This window comes from Thalassophryne amazonica, chromosome 11 (genome assembly GCF_902500255.1).
Source record: "Thalassophryne amazonica chromosome 11, fThaAma1.1, whole genome shotgun sequence".
In the NCBI taxonomy this organism is placed as follows: domain Eukaryota; kingdom Metazoa; phylum Chordata; class Actinopteri; order Batrachoidiformes; family Batrachoididae; genus Thalassophryne; species Thalassophryne amazonica.
Genome location: NC_047113.1, coordinates 60,574,613 through 60,597,130, shown reverse-complemented (window position 1 = coordinate 60,597,130; position 22,518 = coordinate 60,574,613). Strand labels below are relative to the sequence as shown.

The 22,518-nt window shown below is 41.9% G+C and overlaps 1 protein-coding gene across 3 annotated transcripts in view; it reads right to left on the bottom strand.

Annotated features, from left to right (window-relative positions):
* Positions 1-22,518, bottom strand: part of LOC117520619 (ecto-NOX disulfide-thiol exchanger 2-like) — a 324,436-nt gene that overhangs the window by 49,817 nt on the left and 252,101 nt on the right. For all 3 annotated transcript variants that reach the window (XM_034181930.1, XM_034181931.1, XM_034181932.1), the window contains 2 exons: positions 10,791-11,024; positions 1,328-1,540 (listed from right to left, as the gene is read on the bottom strand). In XM_034181930.1, coding sequence (XP_034037821.1) covers positions 1,328-1,540; positions 10,791-11,024 — 447 coding nt within the window. The remainder of the gene's footprint in view (positions 1-1,327; positions 1,541-10,790; positions 11,025-22,518) is intronic.

Sequence of the window (22,518 nt, the reverse complement as noted above, 5' to 3'; positions counted from 1 at the left end):
AAAGTTGATTTGACCACCATCTGATATAACCGGGTCAAAATAAATAGAACACTGCCATCTACTGGTGCCAAGATGCTTAGTACTTGGGGTGAATACTGCCATGAACACTAGTGGCCAATAGATGGCAGTAGCAGCCTTGAAAACTTGCCAAACGAAATTCCAGATAATCCGTCTGCTACATTTAAGATGCGTGGAATTTAAAGACAAATACAATAACGTCTATAAACCCAGAGAATATATTCACAAGAGTTTTAGGCACTAGAGTTTAATGCTGTTGTCCGTGGAGCCTGAACAGAGTGTCTGAAATGCATTTGTCCTGTCGTGAACGTGTGAGATTACCCTATGCTACCCATAATGCATTGCTGCTGGGCACAGCATATGCTCGCAAAACCTTAAAAATTAGCACATTACTTTAAAACGAAAACATATATCTGATATTTTCACTTTATAAAACTTCAGACATGACAGTAATTTTAAATAACTTGTCCAAAATGAGTAGGTTAAAATTTGAACCATAAGTTAAAAATGTATGCCTCTGGATGACTTGGGTGATATTGCGGTTGGTGTTAAAGGAAATGATTTTTTTTTGGGTCACCAGTTCTCCTTTGTCTACAGAGGATAGAGTAGTTTTTTCTGAAAACAGCTCTCTTTTGTTTGCAGAGGGTAAAACAATATATCTACTAGGAAACTTTAAACAGGTAGGTCTCAACTGCTTTTAAGTTTTAAAAATGTTTTTCACTGTTCAGCTTGGGTTATTATGTTATCGGTCTGAAAGTTATCGGTTGGCAATTCATCGGAAGATAATTAGTCCGATGATGGTTTTTAAAGTTATCTAAAAAGATCATCCGATAATGAAAACATTATCTTCGATAATTATCTGTTTTCGGATTATCTGAAGTGTGCCCACCACTGCCAATATGCATATAATTAAATAAACAAACAAAATCAAACAGTAGTTTCCATTTAACATACAATTTATTCACAGCTAGTAACTGAATCAGAAATAAGAAATTAAAAAACATGAAAAATACTTTTAATAATCACACACACACACACAAACACACACACACAGAGAGTGTAAAAACAGGAACAAGCATGGAAGCCTTTAGGGTTTATAAATATTTTTGACTGTTAAATTTCATTCCAAAAAAGTTAGCCAATTTAAAGTTAGTGCAATTAAATTTAGTAATAGCTAGTCGGTCTGCAAATGGTTTTCCAAGTTATCTGAATTGCTAATCCACTAACATTATCTCAAAGCTATCTTTGCTAATTAGCTGAGCTGTGCCCACCACTGAGAGTGAGAATGATTACCAATAAGATGACTCACATTGAGCCAGTATGCCGTTCATGGCAGTCTTGAACTTGTCTTTGGCCTCTTCCATCTGCTTCTCATGCTGGGACTTCTCGCCCATCAGTCGGCGGATGTGGCTGTTGGACGACTGGATCATGGAGTAGAAGTTGTTGGCGTTCCTGCGGTTGACTTCACCTCGTTCCAGCCAGGTCAAGAGCACACGCACAGCTTCAGCAAACGTATTGTCATCTGGTCAAAAGAGAAAAGACCGATCAGGAAGGAGTCAGGGAAAAGACTCCACAAGAAAACTTTAAAATGTCAGATGTGTTCCAAAATAACATCAAAACACCAGCATGCTGTCACAGTTTATCTGTCTGACTGTGAATGACACTAATGAATCATAATTTCTAGACAATATGAAGTGCTTCCACCAATATATTGTAGACTCATGCAAATTAAAGTGAATGCCAGCACAAGTGTGTTGTTCTTTGAGTAAAAAGTGGACATTAACAACGTGAGCAAACAGACATTAAGAATTCACAAAGTCACAATTACAGAGTTAGGTGAAAAGGAAAACAGAAACCTGCACTTGTCTGTATTTGGACCAAACACAAAGGTCTCAGGCTTTACAGCCGAAACAAAAACGAGATGTGCAGACGGCGCAAATCCATTTGGGGTGCACAGAGTCGCCGACAGAACAGATCTAATCAAGGGGCATACAATAATGGGGCGGGGGGGCGCACAAACTGCTGTTCAAGAAAACAAGATATGTAAATGTGTTATGGCCGCTGCCGCCGCACTCCCTTTCCACCGTGTATTACTGAATGTGTCGGGTTTTGGTGTGTGTGTGTGTGTGTGTGTGCACATTTTATTTTCTGCTGTTCTGCTTTGCAGTGTTGACAATAGTGACAAGTGCAAGAATCACAGTTCGCCTGTACAAGTAGACACATGCTCAAACCAGTGGACTCTTTTAATGTCAAATAAATGTTTATACAACCCCTGGCAAAAATTATGGAATCACCGGCCTCTGAGGATGTTCATTCAGTTGTTTAATTTTGTAGAAAAAAAAAGCAGATCACAGACATGACACAAAACTAAAGTCATTTCAAATGGCATCTTTCTGGCTTTAAGAAACACTATAAGAAATCAGGAAAAAAAAAACTGTGGCAGTCAGTAACGGTTACTTTTTTAGACCAAGCAGAGGGAAAAAAATATGGAATCACTCAATTCTGAGGAAAAAATTATGGAATCATGAAAAACAAAAGACTGCTCCAACACATCACTAGTATTTTGTTGCTCCACCTCTGGCTTTTATAACAGCTTGCAGTCTCTGAGGCATGGACTTAATGAGTGACAAACAGTACTCTTCATCAATCTGGCTCCAACTTTCTCTGATTGCTGTTGCCAGATCAGCTTTGCAGGTTGGAGCCTTGTCATGGACCATTTTCTTCAACTTCCACCAAAGATTTTCAATTGGATTAAGATCCGGACTATTTGCAGGCCATGACATTGACCCTATGTGTCTTTTTTGCAAGGAATGTTTTCACAGTTATTGCTCTATGGCAAGAAGCATTATGATCTTGAAAAATGATTTCATCATCCCCAAACATCCTTTCAATTGATGGGATAAGAAAAGTGTCCAAAATATCAACGTAAACTTCCATCTCCCCAGTGCCTTTACCTGACATGCAGCCCCATATCATCAATGACTGGAAATTTACATGTTCTCTTCAGGCAGTCATCTTTATAAATCTCACTGGAATGGCACCAAACAAAAGTTCCAGCATCATCACCTTGCCCAATGCAGATTCGAGATTCATCACTGAATATGACTTTCATCCAGTCATCCACAGTCCATGATTGCTTTTCCTTAGCCCATTGTAACCTTGTTTTTTTCTGTTAATGATGGCTTTCGTTTAGCTTTTCTGTATGTAAATCCCATTTTCTTTAGGCGGTTTCTTACAGTTCGGTCACAGACGTTGACTCCAGTTTCCTCCCATTCGTTCCTCATTTGTTTTGTTGTGCATTTTCTATTTTTGAGACATATTGCTTTAAGTTTTCTGTCTTGACGCTTTGATGTCTTCCTTGGTCTACCAGTATGTTTGCCTTTAACAACCTTCCCATGTTGTTTGTATTTGGTCCAGAGTTTAGACACAGCTGACTGTGAACAACCAACATCTTTTGCAACATTGCGTGATGATTTACACTCTTTTAAGAGTTTGATAATCCTCTCCTTTGTTTCAATTGACATCTCTCGTGTTGGAGCCATGATTCATGTTAGTCCACTTGGTGCAACATCACTCCTTTTTAGATGCAGACTAACAAGCAGATCTGATTTGATGCAGGTGTTAGTTTTGGGGATGAAAATTTACAGGGTGATTCCATAATTTATTCCTCAGAATTGAGTGAGTCCATATTTTTTTCCTCTGCTTGGTCTACAAAAGTAACCGTTACTGACTGCCACAATTTTTTTTCCTGATTTCTTATAGTGTTTCTTAAAGCCAGAAAGTTGCCATTTGAAATGACTTTAGTTTTGTGTCATGTCTGTGATCTGCTTTTTTTCTACAAAATTAAACAACTGAATGAACATCCTCCGAGGCCGGTGATTCCATAATTATTGCCAGGGGTTGTATAATTAAGCCCCCGGTGGATAAGTGAGAATTTGCGTTGGGAAAAGTGACAATGCTGATGTTTATTCTGAAAAAAAAAAAGTCAAAACAAAAACAGGTGTGTAGTGCGGCGCTGTCCATGGTGCGGAAAGCTGTCACAGAGAGACACAGAGAGAGGCTCAAACCGCTCATTTCACACAGTTATTATCATAAAACGGCACTGTACATTTCTCATGCAATCAGTAAACTTTTTGTCTGTATTTGACCCACCAGAACAGCACACTGCCTCTGAATTGACCTCTTTAAGAATTCAAAGTAAATTAAAAGTCCCCAAACGAAAAACGCATAATCTACAAAAGTTCAGTTTTAACCGTCTTTTTACAATAACATACTGCAAAATCTCTTTGTAATAAACACACACACACACACACACACACACACACACACACACACACACACACACACACACACACACACAAAAGTGTACTGTGCACCCAAACTGGGGAAAAAAGCCACCAAAAAGTCAGCGTGCAGGCCACGTATCTCCCTCCCTCCTCATCACCCATCCCTCATCACACTCTACACCTCTCTCACACACAAAGCATAAACATAAAAATGTGAATGGCAAATCTCCAAATTTTAATTTGACGAATTCAGACAGACCCAAACATTCCACATTTTGCATAATAATGAAGCCAATGCTAGTGCCATGAAGTGAACTGAATGCACGTCTTACCTTCAGAAGAGTTGCAAGTGGTGAGTGTTGTTACTGAACCTCCTGAGAACAGTGTCCTTTCACTCAGTTGTGCCTGCCCTTTCTCGTTAACACCCTCTCAAAATCCAGCTGTACCAACTGGCAACTCTCACACATGGCTGTGGAGGCTCCAAATGTTAAGGCATGTTTAAATGCAGTCGATACACACTGGGCATTGGGCTGAGATGTGTGTGGTACTTTGCGAGGATGTGCTGCACAGTCCAGTCCCCCTCGATTGGCTGTGATTGTTTTTGCGAGCTGAAAAACTGTTTAGCAACCTCGTATTCAGTTTCAACAAGAGGTGATTGTGTCAAATCCATGATGTGCTTCATTTGCGTCCAGAAATTTGTCACTCTCTGGGTTCAGTGCAACAAGCGCACGGGATAATTCTGAATTGCGCTCGCTGAACTTGTGGTCCATTTCTCTGAACAGTGCATCAATTGTGCTGTAGTACAGTCTCTTCAGTTCCGTTTTGTTGTCAACATCCTTTTGTCCTGTAGTTCCCACAATTACAAACTTCACCATATTGGCGGCCACTTTGCTTCTCCGTTTAGAGGTCGTTGGTCCCGGTGGAGCGCTTACAGCCGCATCCCACGCTTTATTTAACTCCTCAGCACAGTGGAGTTTCCACACACAAGCTGTTGCACTAGCCACAATACTTAAACCAGTCATTCGGTCTGCATCCTCTCGCTGAAGCAGCTTGTTTGGTGGATCAAGCAGGGCAAGAACTGTGTGCACCATGTTTGCAATGAAAGAGAAGCTGGGCTCGGTCATTTCGCGCAGCAAACTCACAGCCTCCATCCGTACCTCTGCGCCAAAGGCCGACAGAGTTTCAACCTCAGTCAATAGGGATGTCAGGTCGTTAAAGGACTTAAGGTGACTGATACAGTGGTGTCCCGTCCATCTCTGCTCCAGCAGACGTTTAAGGTGCACACCCTTATAGTGCACAGCAACTGACGGCTTTTTGCAGAATTTATAAAGGGCATTACACACATGAAAAAAATCCACTACAGCTGTCTCTGCTGACATTGCGCGTACCACCACCAAGTGTAGCTGGTGGTTCAGACAGTGTGCATAAGGTATGTCACGACCGAGCTTCTGTTGTAGTAGCTTCTGGACACCACCATGTTTCCCAGACATCAGCGCAGCTCCATCAAATGCCATTTAGCTCTGCCAAAACAGTAATTGGACTGCGCTTTTCCATCTGCATCAGATGCTCAAAGTGCTTTACACACTAATGCCTCACATTCACCCCGATGTGAGGGTACTGCCATACAAGGCGCTCACGACACACCAGGAGCAACTAGGAGATTAAGGACCTTGCCCAAGGGCCCTTATTGATTTTCCGGTCAGGCTGGGATTTGAACCGAAGATCCTCTGGTCTCAAGCTCCCAACGCTTAACCACTAGACCATCACAATACAGTGTCTGTTAATGTCTGTGCATCACCCTTAACAGCGGCTGCTATGGTTAGCAGATGCACAGTGACCTCATATGACTCATTTACAAATCCGATAACAATCTATATATTCTTACATTCTGTGGGGTCACGGGTTTCATCTACTCTCAAAATGTAGTAGGAGCCTCCCATCTCCTCTACTATAGCCTCAGTCACCACTTTGCTCAGTGTAATTATGAGTTCATTTTGCATGTCGTGACAGGTGCATGTGACGTTGCATGGGATTGTTTTCACAACATCTGCCAATTCTGGGTCCTTTTTAATTGCATAGTCCAGAAATGAGAGAAAAAGGCCACTCCCTTCGACATGTTGTCAAAAGTGTCTATCTTCCTTCTTAAAGGCAGCTGGTTTTCTGTCAGAAATCCCACACCATCAACAAGTGAGGAGACATAATATACAAATAATGAATGTTTATGGGTTCAATGGTACGACTATTTCATGAGGTGAAAGCTGGAACATACCATTCAATGAGGCGAAGCCTCGTAGAATGGTATGTTCTAGCTTTCACTGAATTAAATATTCGTTCCATTTTAAGAATGTAAAAACATTCATTATTTGTTTTATATAACGGCTAAAATAGATCCTTGTCATTTGATATTTTATTAATTTATAAACAACAGAAAAGTGACTTACATTTTGGTGTTCCACTGTGACGTGTAGTCCAGTGATGCTGTGCACTGACTTCGGACTTCCATAAGAAAAAAATAAAAAAAAAGATTTTGTGTCGTTCCTCAGTCCAGCCAAAAATCATGTCAGCGTTTCATGTGAACAGGTCTTCATGCATCCAGACAGCTGACAGCGGAGTGGATTTTGTGTGTGTGTGTGTGTAGCAGCGTCAGTTAGCTCAATCAAATCATCGTGTCATTGTCCCTAGTGCGCGCACACATGTAACCAGCTCATTCGACCGTGTATGTCCTCAGTGCAGCGAAAAAAAAAATCACATCAGAAATGAGTCCAGCTTTTCTTTCTCTCTTCCTGCTAACAGAAAGCACAGTGGATTTGTTTTGTGTGTGCGTGCATGCGTGTTGTGCGGGCACGCGTGCATGTGAGTGTATGTGCGTGCACGAGCACGTGTGGACACGCACGTACTTGTGCATGCACACGTGTGAGCATGATCACAAGGACATGTGCGTGTGTGTGTGCGCAGAGTGCAATGGTACCAAACGTATGGAACCAAATTTGCACTCTAAATGGAACCAAGCACTCCAAATGCAATGCAACACAAATGGGATGAATTACTCCATGTCATGTGACATACAAAGCAATAATCAAATGACAAGGATCCACTCAGCCATTATATAATACCTGTTCTTTCGTAGTTGGTCTGCACTGACAGGTGTTGAAATCTCCTTTCCAGCATCAATGCGCCTCTCCCGCTCCTTCCACAGTGTGTAGCAAGAGAGATGCTCCTCTGAAGATTTGTGTTTATGAAATCCCTGATCTTTCTCCACCGCATTTTTCCAGTTACGGAAGCCCACACTCACAAACGCATCCATTGTATGAGGCTGGCTGCGATGGTCGCTAAACTGCCGGCAACAAAAACAAAATTGGCTTTAATGCTGCACTCAGGCCAGTCTCGGTTGTGATACCAAGCAGCGACAAATGAATGCTTCCTTCCGCTGAAAATGCTGGCAGGGTACTGCTGCTGCTGTAAAACAATTTGGCTGGGCTGGTCAGTCCTGAGGTCATCTGTCAGTGTTTTTCCCCAGGTAGCACTTGGGCTAGCAGGTGCATCCCGGCTGCTAACGCAGGGAGGCTCCAATTGATGCTCCTCAGAAAGAGCGGCACTGGGGCCGGGAATGGTTGCATTTGCTCCCTCTTCAGTAGATAGAGCTGGGGGAGGCCTACAAGATGCAGCACCATGTAGCCACTTCCTCATATCAATTTTCTGGCTGCTCGAAATGCTATTTTAGTATGATAGTAGTTTTCAAAGTGCTCACTGACTGCACTTTTTTGAAATGACAACAAATCAAATCAGTAGGTCACAGGTTAAGCACCGGACCAATGAGCATACAACCCCACTTCACGTTTTCTTGTTGCTCTTCTTTACCCCCTACAGAGGGCAGACAGGGCTGCATGTGAGTGGTGATGATACGTGCATAAACATGCGTTGTGAACCCGCTTATGTATGGAGTGTCTGGCGTCTTGTACTCATTGTACAGTGCTCGACACTTTACACCAGATTCAGTGGGATAAGGAGTTCGGCTATCAACATTGAGACCTGGGTTTGAGTCCAAGTCATTCAACTTCAAATTTATCTGTGCCCTTGGACAAGAAACTTAATCTGCATTGTCTTAGTCCACTCAGCTGGCACAGGCTAGTGCAACAACCTTCGGTGGACTATTGTCCAATGTGCAGCTAGTTAGGGTGATAAAAGATGCAGATGGAAAGGTGCTAACAAGCCAGCAGAGTGTGGAGAGAGAAATGTGAGGATCTTATGAATGAAGAAAATGAGAGGGCGGGAAGGCTGGATGATGTGGAGGCAGTGAATCAGAATGTGCAACAAATTAATAAAGACAAATGACAGCTATATGAAGAGGATGAAGAATGGAAAGACAGCTAGCCCAGATAACATACCAGTGGATGCATAGAAATGTTAGGAAAGATGGCAGTGGGATTTTTTTTTTTATCCAGATTGTTAAGTAAAATTTTGGAAAGTGAGAGGATGCCTGAGGAGTGGAGATGTTTTTTACGAATAAGGGTGATGTGCAGAACTGCATTAACTACAGAGGTATCAAGCTAATCAGCTACAGCATGAAATTTGGAAGAATAATGGAAACTAGGCTTTGAAAAGTAGTGATCTGCAAGCAGCAACAGTTTCATGCCAAGAAAATGCACTACAAGTGCAATTTTGCTCTGAGTGTTGATGAAGTACAGAGTTGGTCAGAAGGAGTTACACCGAGTGTCTGTGGTTTTAGAGAACACTTATGACAGGGTGCCAAGAGAAGAGTTGTGATATTGCATGAGGAAGTCTGTAGTGACAGGGAAGCATGAGGGTGTTGCAGTATATGTATGAGAACAGCATGAAAGTAGTGAGATTCACAGTAGAAATGACAGAAGCATTTAAGGTGGAGGTTGAACAAAGATGGGCTCTGAGCATTTTTTGTTTGCAATGGTGATAGACAGGTTGAAGGATGAGATCAGACAAGAGTCTCCATGGACAATGATGTTTGCAGATGACTGTGATCTGTAGTGAGAGTTGAGAGCAGGTTCAGATTAGCCTGCAGACATGGAGATAAGCTCTGGAGAGAAGGGAATGAAATTCAGCAGGAGCAAGAGTGAGTACATGTGTGAATGACAGGGCAATGTGGCAACCCCTAATGGCTGTAGTCGACAGAATAAGAGGAGGACTTGCATCTCATCTAGTGGGAGTCGCAGACTCTCACATACTTCATGCTATGGAATCGGAATACGCACAAGCACCAATGGGCCTCGAGGCCTGTATAGAACTTGTTCTTTCTTCTAAGGCACAAATACTTTTTTGTGAAAAACGATAAACACACCAACTCTACATTCAATAACACATTGACCTCTTTAGACTATGTCCACATGTGCATTGTGTTTTGTAATTTACAGGGATAACTGTGTTGAGTAGAAAATAACAATGACTTTTGCGTTGCATGTTACTTTGTGCCAGATGGAAGACAGGACCCAAGGACTTGAATGACAACTGCAGGATGTGGAAAAACAGGTGAAATCAAAAACAGAAGAAATGTTCTGCATGGCTTGCAATGTTCTTCTGTAAGTTTGCCATCTCTAAAAGCCATTGAGTGGTTTCAGCTGACACTGAAACGCGAAAACCTGCTTTTCCATTTGAGTGTAAAAACAGTAAGACACAAGCAGGATTCTGCTGAACACGTGATAAATGTTCTCACAAAGATGGTTCAACATGATTACAAACAAATCCTTGGCAAAAAAGCAAACAAACAAACAAAAAACAACAAGTTATTTACACCAGAGCCAGAAGGGAGAAGTGAAAAAGATGCACAGATGGCAGATGGTAGAGACACACAAAGTCACAGCCATTAGGCGACTGTGACTGAGACCTGGAAGTGTCATTGCTCATTAATGAACAACGTTTACTCACCCAGAAAACACACAGAAAAAGTAAGGAAAAAATGAAGGAACAGAGTTCAGAAAAGAGAAAAGGACACGATAATGGAATGTGGTTATATGTCACATTTCAATGTTATTTCAACATCTGTAAAAATTAATTCAGCAAAGATGATTAGTTGAGTTCTACCAGTTGAGATGTTTGGAACACACACACACACACACACACACACACACACACACACACACACACACACACACACACACACACACACACACACACACACACACACACACACACACACACACACACAACTGTATTTTTTTTTTTTCAGAAAAAGAGAAACATTTCCCTCCCTTATTCCCCACCTCATTAGACGCGTGTGAGGCCCCACTGAATTCTAACAACCCCATGAACTGATCCAGCTTCATTTTCATCTCTTTTCTTGTTAAAAATGTAAAAAATTTTAACACATTTAATTTGGTTCAACACAGAACTGTTCCTTCTCCATCTGGCAGCATTTGGCTTTTTCTCCAAACTCTTTTCCTTCTGTTTGTGCGTTCATGCATATATTCTGTTTTATGTGCTTTGTTTTGGAGTTTACCGGCGCCCGTATGTGCCAACCTTTGATCTTGTCTCCCAGCTGGCTGCACTCGTGCTCGGAGTAGTGGACGATGGGCGGAGGGGAGGGTGGCCGGAACCGATCCTCCTCTAACTTGCGCCGGTGCCTTTCCTCTCTGGCCAACATGCGCTGGTGACACTCCCACTCATAGAGGTCGTCTCTGGCCTGGGCAAAGTCCACATGGAGGCGACCTGTGTCCTTTTTGTCTGTGCTGGAGCCCAAACGAATACGATATCCTGCCATGGAAACAGTAAAGCAGTTAAATGGAGATAGCAAGAAATTCATCAATTAAAATGGCAAAGTCTGTCTGCTGAGTTTGTGTCATATAGCGGATAAAATAAGTATTGAACACGTCACCATTTTTCTCACCAGATGTTGGCTATTTCTATCCCAAATGATGGCCTATAAAAAAGTGTCTCCTTACAAAGGTCTCAAAATCTTCGCAACCTTATTGTTGCAAAACATACTGATGGTATTGGTTACAGAAGGATTTCTACACTTCTGAATGTTCCAGTGAACACGGTGGGGCCATAATCTGGAAATTGAACGAACATCATTTCACCATAAATCGGCTACAACCAGGTGCTCCTCACAAGATTTCCAACACAGAAGTGACAAGAATTATCAGAAGAGTTGTACAAAGTGCCAAGGACCACTTCAGAAAGACCTGGACTTGACGGGTACAACTGTTTCAAAGAAAACAATAAGTAATGCACTCAGCCTCCATGGTCTGCATGCACGCTCACCACACGAGACTGCACAAAAAGCCTGCAAAATACTGAGAGAATATAGTCTAGTCAGATGACTGACTAAAACTGAACTCTTTGGATGCCACAATACACACCATAAATGGCACTGCACTTCATACCAAAAACACCATACCAACAGTGACGTTTGGAGGTGGGAACATCATGGTGTGGGTCTGTTTTTCAGCATACGGCACTGGCAAACTTCATATAATTGAAAGAAGAGTTCATGGATGAGGTCCACGGAACCTTCAAGATTTAAAGACTGTTTGTGTAGAAGAATGGGCTAAAATCAGACCTGAGCAATGCATACAACTCATTTCTCCACACACGAGGCATCTTGAAGCTGTCATTACCAACAAAGACTTTTGTAGGAAGTATTAAATCAATTTCAGTGAGTGTGTTCAATACTTTTTCTCTGTGTTATTCAATTTTACTACACACAACTTGATTTCTGTAATTATTTGTTTTGGTTTCTTTGCATCTATGGATTATATGAGTTATTACCAACATCTGGTGAACATTTCCTGCCTATATTTACTGAGAAAAATGGTGATGTGCTCGATACTAATTTTACCCGCTGTATACACTGATACATTATTCTGGTGATGGTGAGCAAATGCCCCAAGTTTAAAAAATGTATTTAATTAATTTTTCCTTTCATAGATTTGCACATGGTGTAAAAGGGGAATCTGTGAGCATTAATAAAAATCTGAGTTGGAAGTTACTGTTCATGTCTAATAAAAGTCTTGTTTTGTCAGACTTAAGACAGCAGTATATTTCATATGTGAAATGAGGCTGGAAACGTCTCTGCGTGTTTATTTACTTGGACTCAGCTGGACAAGATGCATTCTGAGTTGATTACTATGGTTGCTGTTTCATCAAATCATCAAACATCGCAGTTCTCTCTGTCCCGTACATTAACACCTCCCCCCGCTGAGTTTATGTACCTCTCTTTACCACGCAACTGCGCACACGCAACTCCCCATTGAGTTGATCTCCCCGTCATCTAAACGACAATATTCTGCTTTAACCCTCTGGAGTCAATTGACGCACCACTGTGTAAAAAGTTACTTGACCTAATTAAGCAGACATAGCATACAATCCAATCCACTCTGACTGTCTAGTTGAATGCATGTTGAATGTTTGGAATTCAACCTCCACACCACTTTTTAAATTTTGTTAATAGGCCAAGTAATACTTGATTTATGATTAATCATTTACGCAAGTTTTTGGGGGGGAATAATATTCTCATATTCGCTGCATGTTTTGCAGTCACCTGCAGAAAAAAATGACTCATTTCCTTATTCAGCTGGAGGAGTGAAAGGACTGGAATGAAATACGACTCCCTCAACTGCAGCAGGAGAAAGGGGTGTTACCATTGGTGGAAAACTCAAGAGCTAACCAATCAAAATCACCAACTCCACGTGGGTTTGATGACAACCCACAGATCCCATGTGGGTGTGTGTGTGTGTATGTGCGTGTGTGTGTATGTGTGCGTGCATGCATTTTGCGAATGGGACTTTTCTTCTGTGTCTCTCTGTCTGCGACAGCAAACAAGAAAAATACACAGATTTTTCGGCATCAGAATCTGAACCACAGCATGATCAGTCTGATGATGAAGTGGACTTTATTGTTCTGGTCTGGATGAACCAGAGCAGGTGGATCCACTGATCTGTGCACACAGATCAACTCAGTGGATTGGACCGCGTGCTTCTCGTTCCAGCTTCTCAGGACTTGTGCACTTCTGCTCCAGAGCAGAGCCCTGGAGCACAGCAGGGTGGAGACACACACTGCCCCAGCAGTCAGCAGGCTCCAAGGGTTGAGAAGACAGAGTTCAGGTAGAGACTTCCCCCCCTAAAGTCCAAAACACCTTTTTGCTATTGTTTTTTTTTTTTTTTTGGACCACTAACACAGCCAGAACAGTCTGTACCAACACCAATAAAAAAATGCTACAAAAACAAGGAATTAGGGGAAAATGCACATGGATATTGAAAATGCACATGGATATTGAGGTGGAATATCTGTACAATTTTGGGGGGCTTTTAATGTGCATTGGACAGGAACTGTTTTTCTGAGTGGCACAAATATAATCTGTGTGGCATCTTATTGCATGTAAATAGCCACAAAAACGCCTAAAGCATTTCCTGCATTTCAATGTAAATTATTGTATATAACTTTGTTTTGTGCTACATATTTACAAATATTTTTTAAATTTACAATTTATATTTACATTCTAAATTAGAAAATGGTTCGTTAAACATATTTCTGGTTTTCAGAGTAAAACAAAAAAACTTTTTTCTGATTCAAATTTTAGGTTTTGGGATGAATACAGCGTTACTGTTTTAATGCAGTATGTCAGAATGAAAGAAAAACTATAAAGTCACACAGGTGAGGTTGTGCTGAAAAAAAAAATGACACCAAATAAGGCCAGGTAAACAGTTTCTTAAGGTAAATTATGAAGGTCAAACCAAAAGTAGTCATGAACGCCCAAAAATAGCCAAGACTCCAAACACTTAAAGACAGTGTGTGCAAATACAAGTCTTTACTTTTTTTTTAATTGAAAAGACACATTACACACATTGTGTTTTTATGTAAAGACAAAATGTACGTGGATTTTCTACTTTTCTTTGGTGGGTGAGCTCAACTCAACGGGTGAGGTGCGCATGTGCAGTTGCACAGTGAAGCTTATCTCAAGGGGACACTGTGACCCGTCGAGATGAGCTCCAGTACTGAAGAAAGCCCAAGTAAGTTTTGTCTTTACATAAAAATACAGTAATAAGTGTCTTATCAATTTAAAAAGTAAAGACTTGCATGTACACGCTGTCTTTAAAGCAGAATATTGTCGTTAGATGACGGGGAGTTTATATCTACAAGGAGCTCAACTCAGCATACGTAACTGTCGATTTGCACTACCGGACGATCAACTCAACGGGGCAGCTCATCTCGACAGAACACTGGCTGTTGTCTCTCTCTATGACCAGTTAGTGTCTCTCTCTATGACCTGCTGCTGTGGGTCTATGGCCGTGCCGCGCTTCAGCTCCGCCTGGTCTCACTCTGAACAGTCACTGAAAAAAGCTCCTCCCATCAGGGTGATATCCATCTCTCGTTCTTTTGCTTTTCGCTGCTAATCTTGTGGTTATGACTTGCTGACTGTTTTACTTTTTATGTTCTTTTTTTGGGAACAACAGTGTCTTCACAAACATGATGAATGTGAGATTTGTTCAGCCTCCAGAATACAAACAGAACTCCATCCATTTTCTGCATCCTCTTGCACAGCACTATTCACAGCACGCCATGCGCGATCTAAAAACATCCTGTGCCTGTGGACACAACAACTTCACCACACGCATGATCTGATAGGCCCATGAGAAGATGGAAAAGATGACTGAAATACAACGGTTTTGGGGAAGGTTACAAGGTCTTGCTCTGGCTGGAGGACTCCAAATAGCTACAGTGAGGACAACATTTACCAGAGAGAACCTTTGCAGAAGTGGGGCCCTTCCATAATTCCTCCATGAGCACACCGAGGACTCATCCAAACAAACAAACAAACAAGCAAACAGCCAAAGACATTATCGAAGACCCCCAATGCATTTAGTACGAATGACCATGAGCCAAGCCAGATCAGGCAGAATGTAAAAAAAAAAAAAAAAAACGGATTCGTACCACATCTAGGGGGAATAAGAATTGTGGAGAACAGCCGTCCGAATACCCAGATTATGCTCCGACCCACCCTGACTAATTCGTGCACATGCTGTGTGCATCAGCCTCCGAACGTGGTACAAATGCAGGTGGAACACAGTAATAGTACCTGGACAGCTGCCAAATTGCAGTAAGAACAATAAGAATGCACTTACAAGCCATACGATTGCAGTCTGATTACGTTTTGGCAGGATATAATCCAGCAGCACTCTAGGTGCACTTGAGGTGCACTCGTGGTGCATTCAGGTGCATTTGGCCATTGCGGGAACATGCCGAATGTCCCCCGAAGGCGATCAGAATGTCATGAAGGCCATTTTCACACCATTCGATTGTTTAGAATGCAGTCAGACTGCGGTCAGACGGCACTTCGACTGCCGTTTAATAGTTTTTCCATTTTGACTGTACCACAAATGTTTTAAACATGTGGAAAACCTTCGAGGTGGCCACACGACTGTGCCCGACTGTTCAGACTGTCGCAAAAGCATCTCATTATCTCCCAAATGTGGGTTGAATTTTCATTCAGACAGAATTTTGGCTCATTCGGCCTCTAGTGTAATGGAGATAAACTTTTGTCCAAACACACATTGATAATAACATAAACCTTTTTTGGAGAATGGTATATGAACTGATGATTCACAAGATGAATGGTTTAAAAGATGGGGTCTAGTTCTATTTAGTGTAAAGAACAGATAAATCCACAAAAATAACCACCCTCATGAGCAAACCTTCATCTGAATTGCTCAAACAAAATTAAAGACTGAATGGCCTCATAAAAGTCTTGACATCGACCCCATGGAGATGCTTTAACTGAAATAGATGGTGAGTGCTAAAAATAAGTGCAATATGGCTGATGTGAAGCAGTTCTGCAATATAAAGAGGAATAGACCAGAATTCCACTGAGACTATGTGACTTGCAATTATAAGAAGCATGGGATTTCACTTGTTGCTATTAAGTGTAGAGAGTAATTACATTTTCACACAGACACTTGCTTTGCTCCCGGAAGCAAAACTATTATTTTGTCTGCTATCAGAATCTTTAGTCAGCTGTAGTGGAATTATTCTCAACCACTGATCTCAACCAAGGAGCCTCACAAGTTTAATTGACAAGTCCATTTATTTAGAACAACAGGGGGATGGGGGGAGGAGTGGCTGCAGATACCATTATCTATATAGTGTTGTCATGCTTTCTCAACTTCAGAGCCTGGAATTTCCATTAAGGCATGCACTGGATGATACGCTGGATGATATTCAGGCTGCTTTCAGATATTAAACACTTCCTTCTGTGGACATCACTGCAATGCAGTGCAATCCCCAGCAACTTTAAGTTTGCTCACGGAAGCTCTTCTACAAGCATGTATTATATATCCAATCCCTATCGATTGGAAAAAAGGACTTGCCCCTCTCTGAAAACAAAGAGTTCTCATCTGGATTGCAACAGGTACAGGGGTATTACACTGCTCCTTATGCTGGAAAGGTGCTTGTGAGGATTAACCTCAACATGGTTAGTCCCAAGTACTTGATGCTCAGTGACCAGAGCAGTCTAGTTTCACACCCATGAAGTCAACATAGTACTACATCCTAGCTGTGCAAATATTAACAGAATGCAAGCCTGAATACTGGCAGTGCCTCTATGGAACCTATGTTGATTTTTGCAATTAGCATTAGATTCAACTGTCTGGCTGCTCTCTGGGATATCCTCAAATTTTGCAGGATCCCCAAGCAGTTGATGGACATCAAAGAGGGCCTACACAAAGTTACTGTCAGTGCTGTATAGACAGGGGAAAGTCTCTGACTTCTCCCTACTGAATTCTGGGACTCCTTGTGGAAGTGTTCTGGCTCCTAGTCTGTTCAAAGCCTGTGTGCACTGGGTGTTGGGTAGGATTTTGGGAAGAAGTAGCTTACATGCCTTTTTCACAGAGATAAGGATTTACTGTCACTGACTTTACAGATGATGTTGAGATCTTTGCAAAAATCAATGGATGCCCTGATTGCAGCATGAGTGATGTGTTGGAGTGCCGAGAGTTGTGATTGGTTTGGATCAAGACTAAGATACAAGCTTTCAATTTCAATTCAATTTTGATTTATTTTCATTTATATAGCGCCAAATCACAACAGAGTTGCCTCAAAGCACTTCACACAGAAGCGAAACCTCAAGCAGACCAGACTCAAAGGGGTGACCCTCTGCTTGGGCCATGCTACAAACATAAATTACAGAACAATTCACAGAACCATTCATCGACGAATATACAAGAAATGCTATTGGCGCACAGCACAGGAGGATCGTCAACACGAATACAACTCCCATCTCTGGATGGAGCTGCACCTTAAACAGAGAGAAAAAACAGAATCAGGCATCAGAAAGACAAAAAATACTGTATAATTTGCCAGCATTAAACAGGAAAAACAGAGAAGTACTAAGGTGATCGCCGGCCACTAGCCCTAAACTTCATTAAAAGACCCAGAATTTACGTAAAGTTGAGGCTGCAGCCCGCTCCAATTAATAAATTAATTAAAAGAGTAAAAAGCATAAAACAAAACTGTACCAGTATGCCAGCCATATGAAAGGGAAAATAAGTGCGTCTTAAGTCTGGACTTGAAAATCTCCACAGAATCTGACTGTTTTATTGACGCAGGGAGATCATTCCACAGAACAGGGGCACGATAAGAGAAAGCTCTGTGACCTGCAGCCTTCTTATTCACCTTAGGGACACAAAGTAGTCCTGCATCCTGAGAATGTAAAGCCTGGGCCGGTACGTAAAGTTTAAATAGGTCAGCTAGGTAGGGAGGTGCCAGTCCATGAATAATTTTATAGGTTAGTAGCAGAACCTTAAAATCTGATCTCCCTGGGACAGGAAGCCAGTGAAGGGATGCCAAAATGGGTGTAATGTGGTCGAACTTTCTGCTTCATGTCAAAAGTCTGGCTGCAGCATTTTGAACCAATTGGAGACCCCTAATGCTAGATTGCGGTAAATCAGAAAATAGAACACTGCAGTAGTCCAATCTAGAAGAGATAAATGCATGGATCAGGGTCTCAGCATCAGCCATAGACAGAAGGGGACGAATCTTCGCTATATTTCGCAGGTGGAAGAAAGCAGTCCTAGTAATATTTCTAATGTGGAGGCCAAAGGACAACGAAGGATCAAAAATTACCTCAAGGTTCCTCACTTTGTCAGTGTGATGTACGAGGGGATTCATTAAAGATTTCCCCTGACCAACTTCCCGTGGACTGAGAGGAACGAAACTTGGCAAGTTTATTAGTCTTTCTCTACATAGGTACCACCAAGGGTGACACACTTCTCCCATCACTTTATGCAGCAATGAAGGCCTCGCCTGTAGAAGTCCCCAGATTGCGTCTGAAGCCACGAATTGACCTCGAAAATAAGCTCCTCATCACCTGAGAAGTGCTTTCCCTTCACAAAGGACTTCATGGTTGGGAAGAGGTGAAAGTCCGATGGTGCGAGGTCGGGAGAGTAAGGTGGGTGAGGTAGGATTTCATAGCCGCAGGACAGTGCTTCCTTCTGGGCAACATGCGAGTTGTGACCTGGGGCATTGTCTTTCAGGAGGTGAATTGCTTTGGTCAGCATGCCATGCCTCTCGGTTTTGATGGCCACCTGCAATTTCTGCAACAGCGAAGCATAGTATGCCCCATTAATTGTGGTACCCTTTTCCAAAAAAATCCACCGGCCCAGACGGCATCTCTGCAATGCTTATAAAAGCATGTGCAGAAGAACTGGCCCTTGCTTGGTGTCCTGTCTTCCAGCAGTCCGTAGACCTTCATACTGTACCAACCCTCTGGAAAAGATCCATTATTGTTCCAATCGCCAAAAAATCGTGCTCACTTGGAAATAATGACTATAGGCCAATAGCTTTAACATCTGTTGTAAGCAAGTGCTTTGAAAAGATTATGCTATTTTTCCTTAAGACGGTTGTTAACCCTGTACTTGATCCATTCCAATTTGCTTACAGGCAGAGTAGAGGCACTGACGATGCCATTAACAGCTTAACCCACTTTTCACTTAAGCACTTGGAAGATCCTACTGCTTATGCACGGATTTTATTGGTTGATTTCAGCTCAGCCTTTAATACATTACAGCCATACCTGTTGTTGTCCAAGTTAAAGGAAATGAATGTTAACCCACTTTTAATCAGATGGTATCATTCCTTTTTAACTAATAGATTACAACAAGTTAGAGTTAATCAAGCTCTTTCGGTACTCAAATCATCAAATACAGGTGAACCACAAGGCTGTGTCAGTTCTCCTGTTCTCTTCACTCTTTATACTAATAATTGTACAAATAACTACTGCAATAACTTTGTTTTTAAATTTTCTGATGATACAGCTATTTTGAGCCTACTGCACAAAGATTCAAGTCCAACAAAGTACTTCCTTGAAGTGAAACACTTTGTGCAGTGGTGTGATGACAACCACTTGGTTTTAAATGTCAATAAAACCAAGGAAATGATTCTGGATCCAAGGACTGTTGGGGACCATACTCCTGTGGTCATACATGGTATTCCCATTGACCAGGTCAACTCATACAAGTACTTGGGGCTGCACATAGACAATACCTTCAGCTGGACTGCACATGTGGACAGTTTGTGCTCCCGATTCCATCAAAGACTTTATTTCCTTCGTAGACTTCGTTTGTATGGAGTCAATCAGAAAATTATGTTGTTGTTTTACCAGGCAGTGTTAGAGAGCCTAGTTAGGTATGGCATGACTGCCTGGTACGGCAATCTTTCTGTACAATTTAAAACGAAACTTAACAGACAAATTGATGATGCAATGAAGATAATCGGAAAGAAACAATATCAGTCCCTCAGTTCACTCTATGAAGAGTCTGTTTTGAAAGCAGCTCAGAGGATACTGATGGATTCAGTTCATGTTCTTCACGCAGAGTACACTCTCCTTCCTTCTGGGAGAAGGTACAGAGTTCCTCGGAGTAGACTGAATAGATTTAAAAATTCATTCGTCCCCATGTCTATTAAATTGTTAAACAATAATGTTTAAAATTGGAATTATGCAATATTTATGGTGTTTCTCCTGACTCCTGTCATGTTAATTTGTTATGGATGTGGTTGTGTTTTTATCTGTATTGTTTGTTTTCTCTTTTCTTGTAAGGCACCTAGCATGAGTCCAAGACAAATTTCCCTGAGGGGACAATAAAGTGTATCGTATCGTATCGTATCGTATCGTATCGTATCGTATCATCATTGGTCCCAAAAGACTGTGAGCATGACCTTCCCAGCCAAGGGTTGAACCCATGCTTTCTTTGGAGGTGGCAAGTCAAAATGCTTCCATTGCTTCGACTGGGCTTTAGTTTCTGGATCATAGTGATGGACCCATGTTTCGTATTGTGTGATTAGTCTGTTGAAGAAATCCTCCTGGTTGCCTTGACACATCTCCAAAAGGGCCTGGAAGCACTTGACCCGTTCCTGCATCTGGAAAGATGTGAGCATCCTGGGACCCCACTGTGCAGACACCTTTTGCATGTGCAAATGGTCATGAATGATTTTTTTCCACCAACCCCACACTGATCTTGACATCTTGGGTTAGTTGGCGAACGGTTGTGCGGTGATCCTCCAAAATGGCGGCCTCAACTTGCCGGATAGTGCCTTCATCAATGGCGGAATGTGGTCGCCCGGGAATGGAAGCCGTTTCCACAGATGTCCGACCACACTTGAATTGACGATGCCAGTGTTTAACAACGTAATAAGATGGGGCATCCTCGCCATAAGTCTCTTTCATCTCATCGAAAGTCTCTGTCGGTGTGCAGCCTTTCAAATACAGGAACCTGATGACTGCTCTACACTCAACAGGCTCCATGATGCCACTTTGCTTTACTTGAGCACCTGCAGCAAAGGAACAAATATGAGTTCCGAGCTGAAAATTGTCACGTTACCTCTTGAGATACGCATTATTATGCATGTGCAATTTCAGACTCTTACAGTAACCAGAAGTGGGTCAGGGGAAATCTTTAATGAACCCCCCTCGTATGACACACGAGCCGAGGCTGAGCGTTAACTGGTCAAATTGATGCCGATGTCTCACTGGACCAAGAACCATCATTTCAGTCTTATCAGAGTTTAAAAGTAGGAAGTTTCTAGACATCCACCTTCTCACTGCTGCAAGGCAATCTTCTAAGGATTTTATGTGAATGAGATTACCAGCAGTTATCGGCATGTACAACTGAGTATCATCTGCATAGCAGTGAAAGGTAATCCCAAAACGCTGCAATATGTGCCAAAGGGGTGCTATATAACGGGAGAAAAGCAGGGGGGCCTAAGACAGAACCCTGTGGAACCCCAAATTTCATGTCACTAAGGTTAGAGGTAGTGTTACTGTACAAAACACAGTGAGAACGTCTGGTCAAGTATGACATCAGCCATGCAAGGGCACTCCCAGTAATCCCAAAATGATTTTCCAGCCTATCAAGTAGAATATGATGATCCACTGCATCAAATGCAGCACTGAGATCTAACAGGAACAGAACCGTAGTGGTGTCCGAATCCATTGTAAGCAGAAGATCATTCACCACTTTAGTGAGAGCTGTCTCTGTGGAATGATATTTTCTAAAAGCAGACTGCAGTGGCTCAAAGAGATTATTCTCAGTAAGATAGTCTACGAGCTGCCGTGACACCACTTTTTCCACAGGTCACAGGTCCTTAAACAGTTTTGTTGGTATAGGATCAAATAAACAGGATGTGCTTTTTGTTGACATTATGAGTTTTGTCAGCATGCCTAGTGAGATACTATCAAATTCTGTAAATCTAGGTAACACCTCAGTAGTGGTGCCCACCTCAATAGCAGGGTGTAGTGGCTGGGTTAAGGCATGCTGGGATATGTTTAACCTGATGTCTTCTATTTTCTTCCCAAAGTAATCCAGGAAATCTTGTGCTGTAAAAGGAGAGCGAACTACAGGTGGTTGTCCATGCCTAAGTGTTGCCACCGTGTCGAACAAGAACTTTGAGTTATGCTTGTTTTTGTTGATCAAATCAGAGTAGTAAGTCCGCTTTGTAGCCAATAATGCATGCTTATAGTCTAAGATAGCATCACACCACGCAAAGTGAAATACTTCTAATTTTGAACGACGCCATTTCCGTTCTAGACCTCTTGCTTTATGCTTAAGGTCACGCAGATAATCATTGAACCAAGGTGACTGTGATTTGGGGGAGCGTGGTTTTAACACAGGTGGTGCAATCATGTCGAGTGTAGTTTTGAGCACTGAGTTTAAACTATCCACAAGTCTGTCTACTGAGTGAGTATTTGTCAAATGTG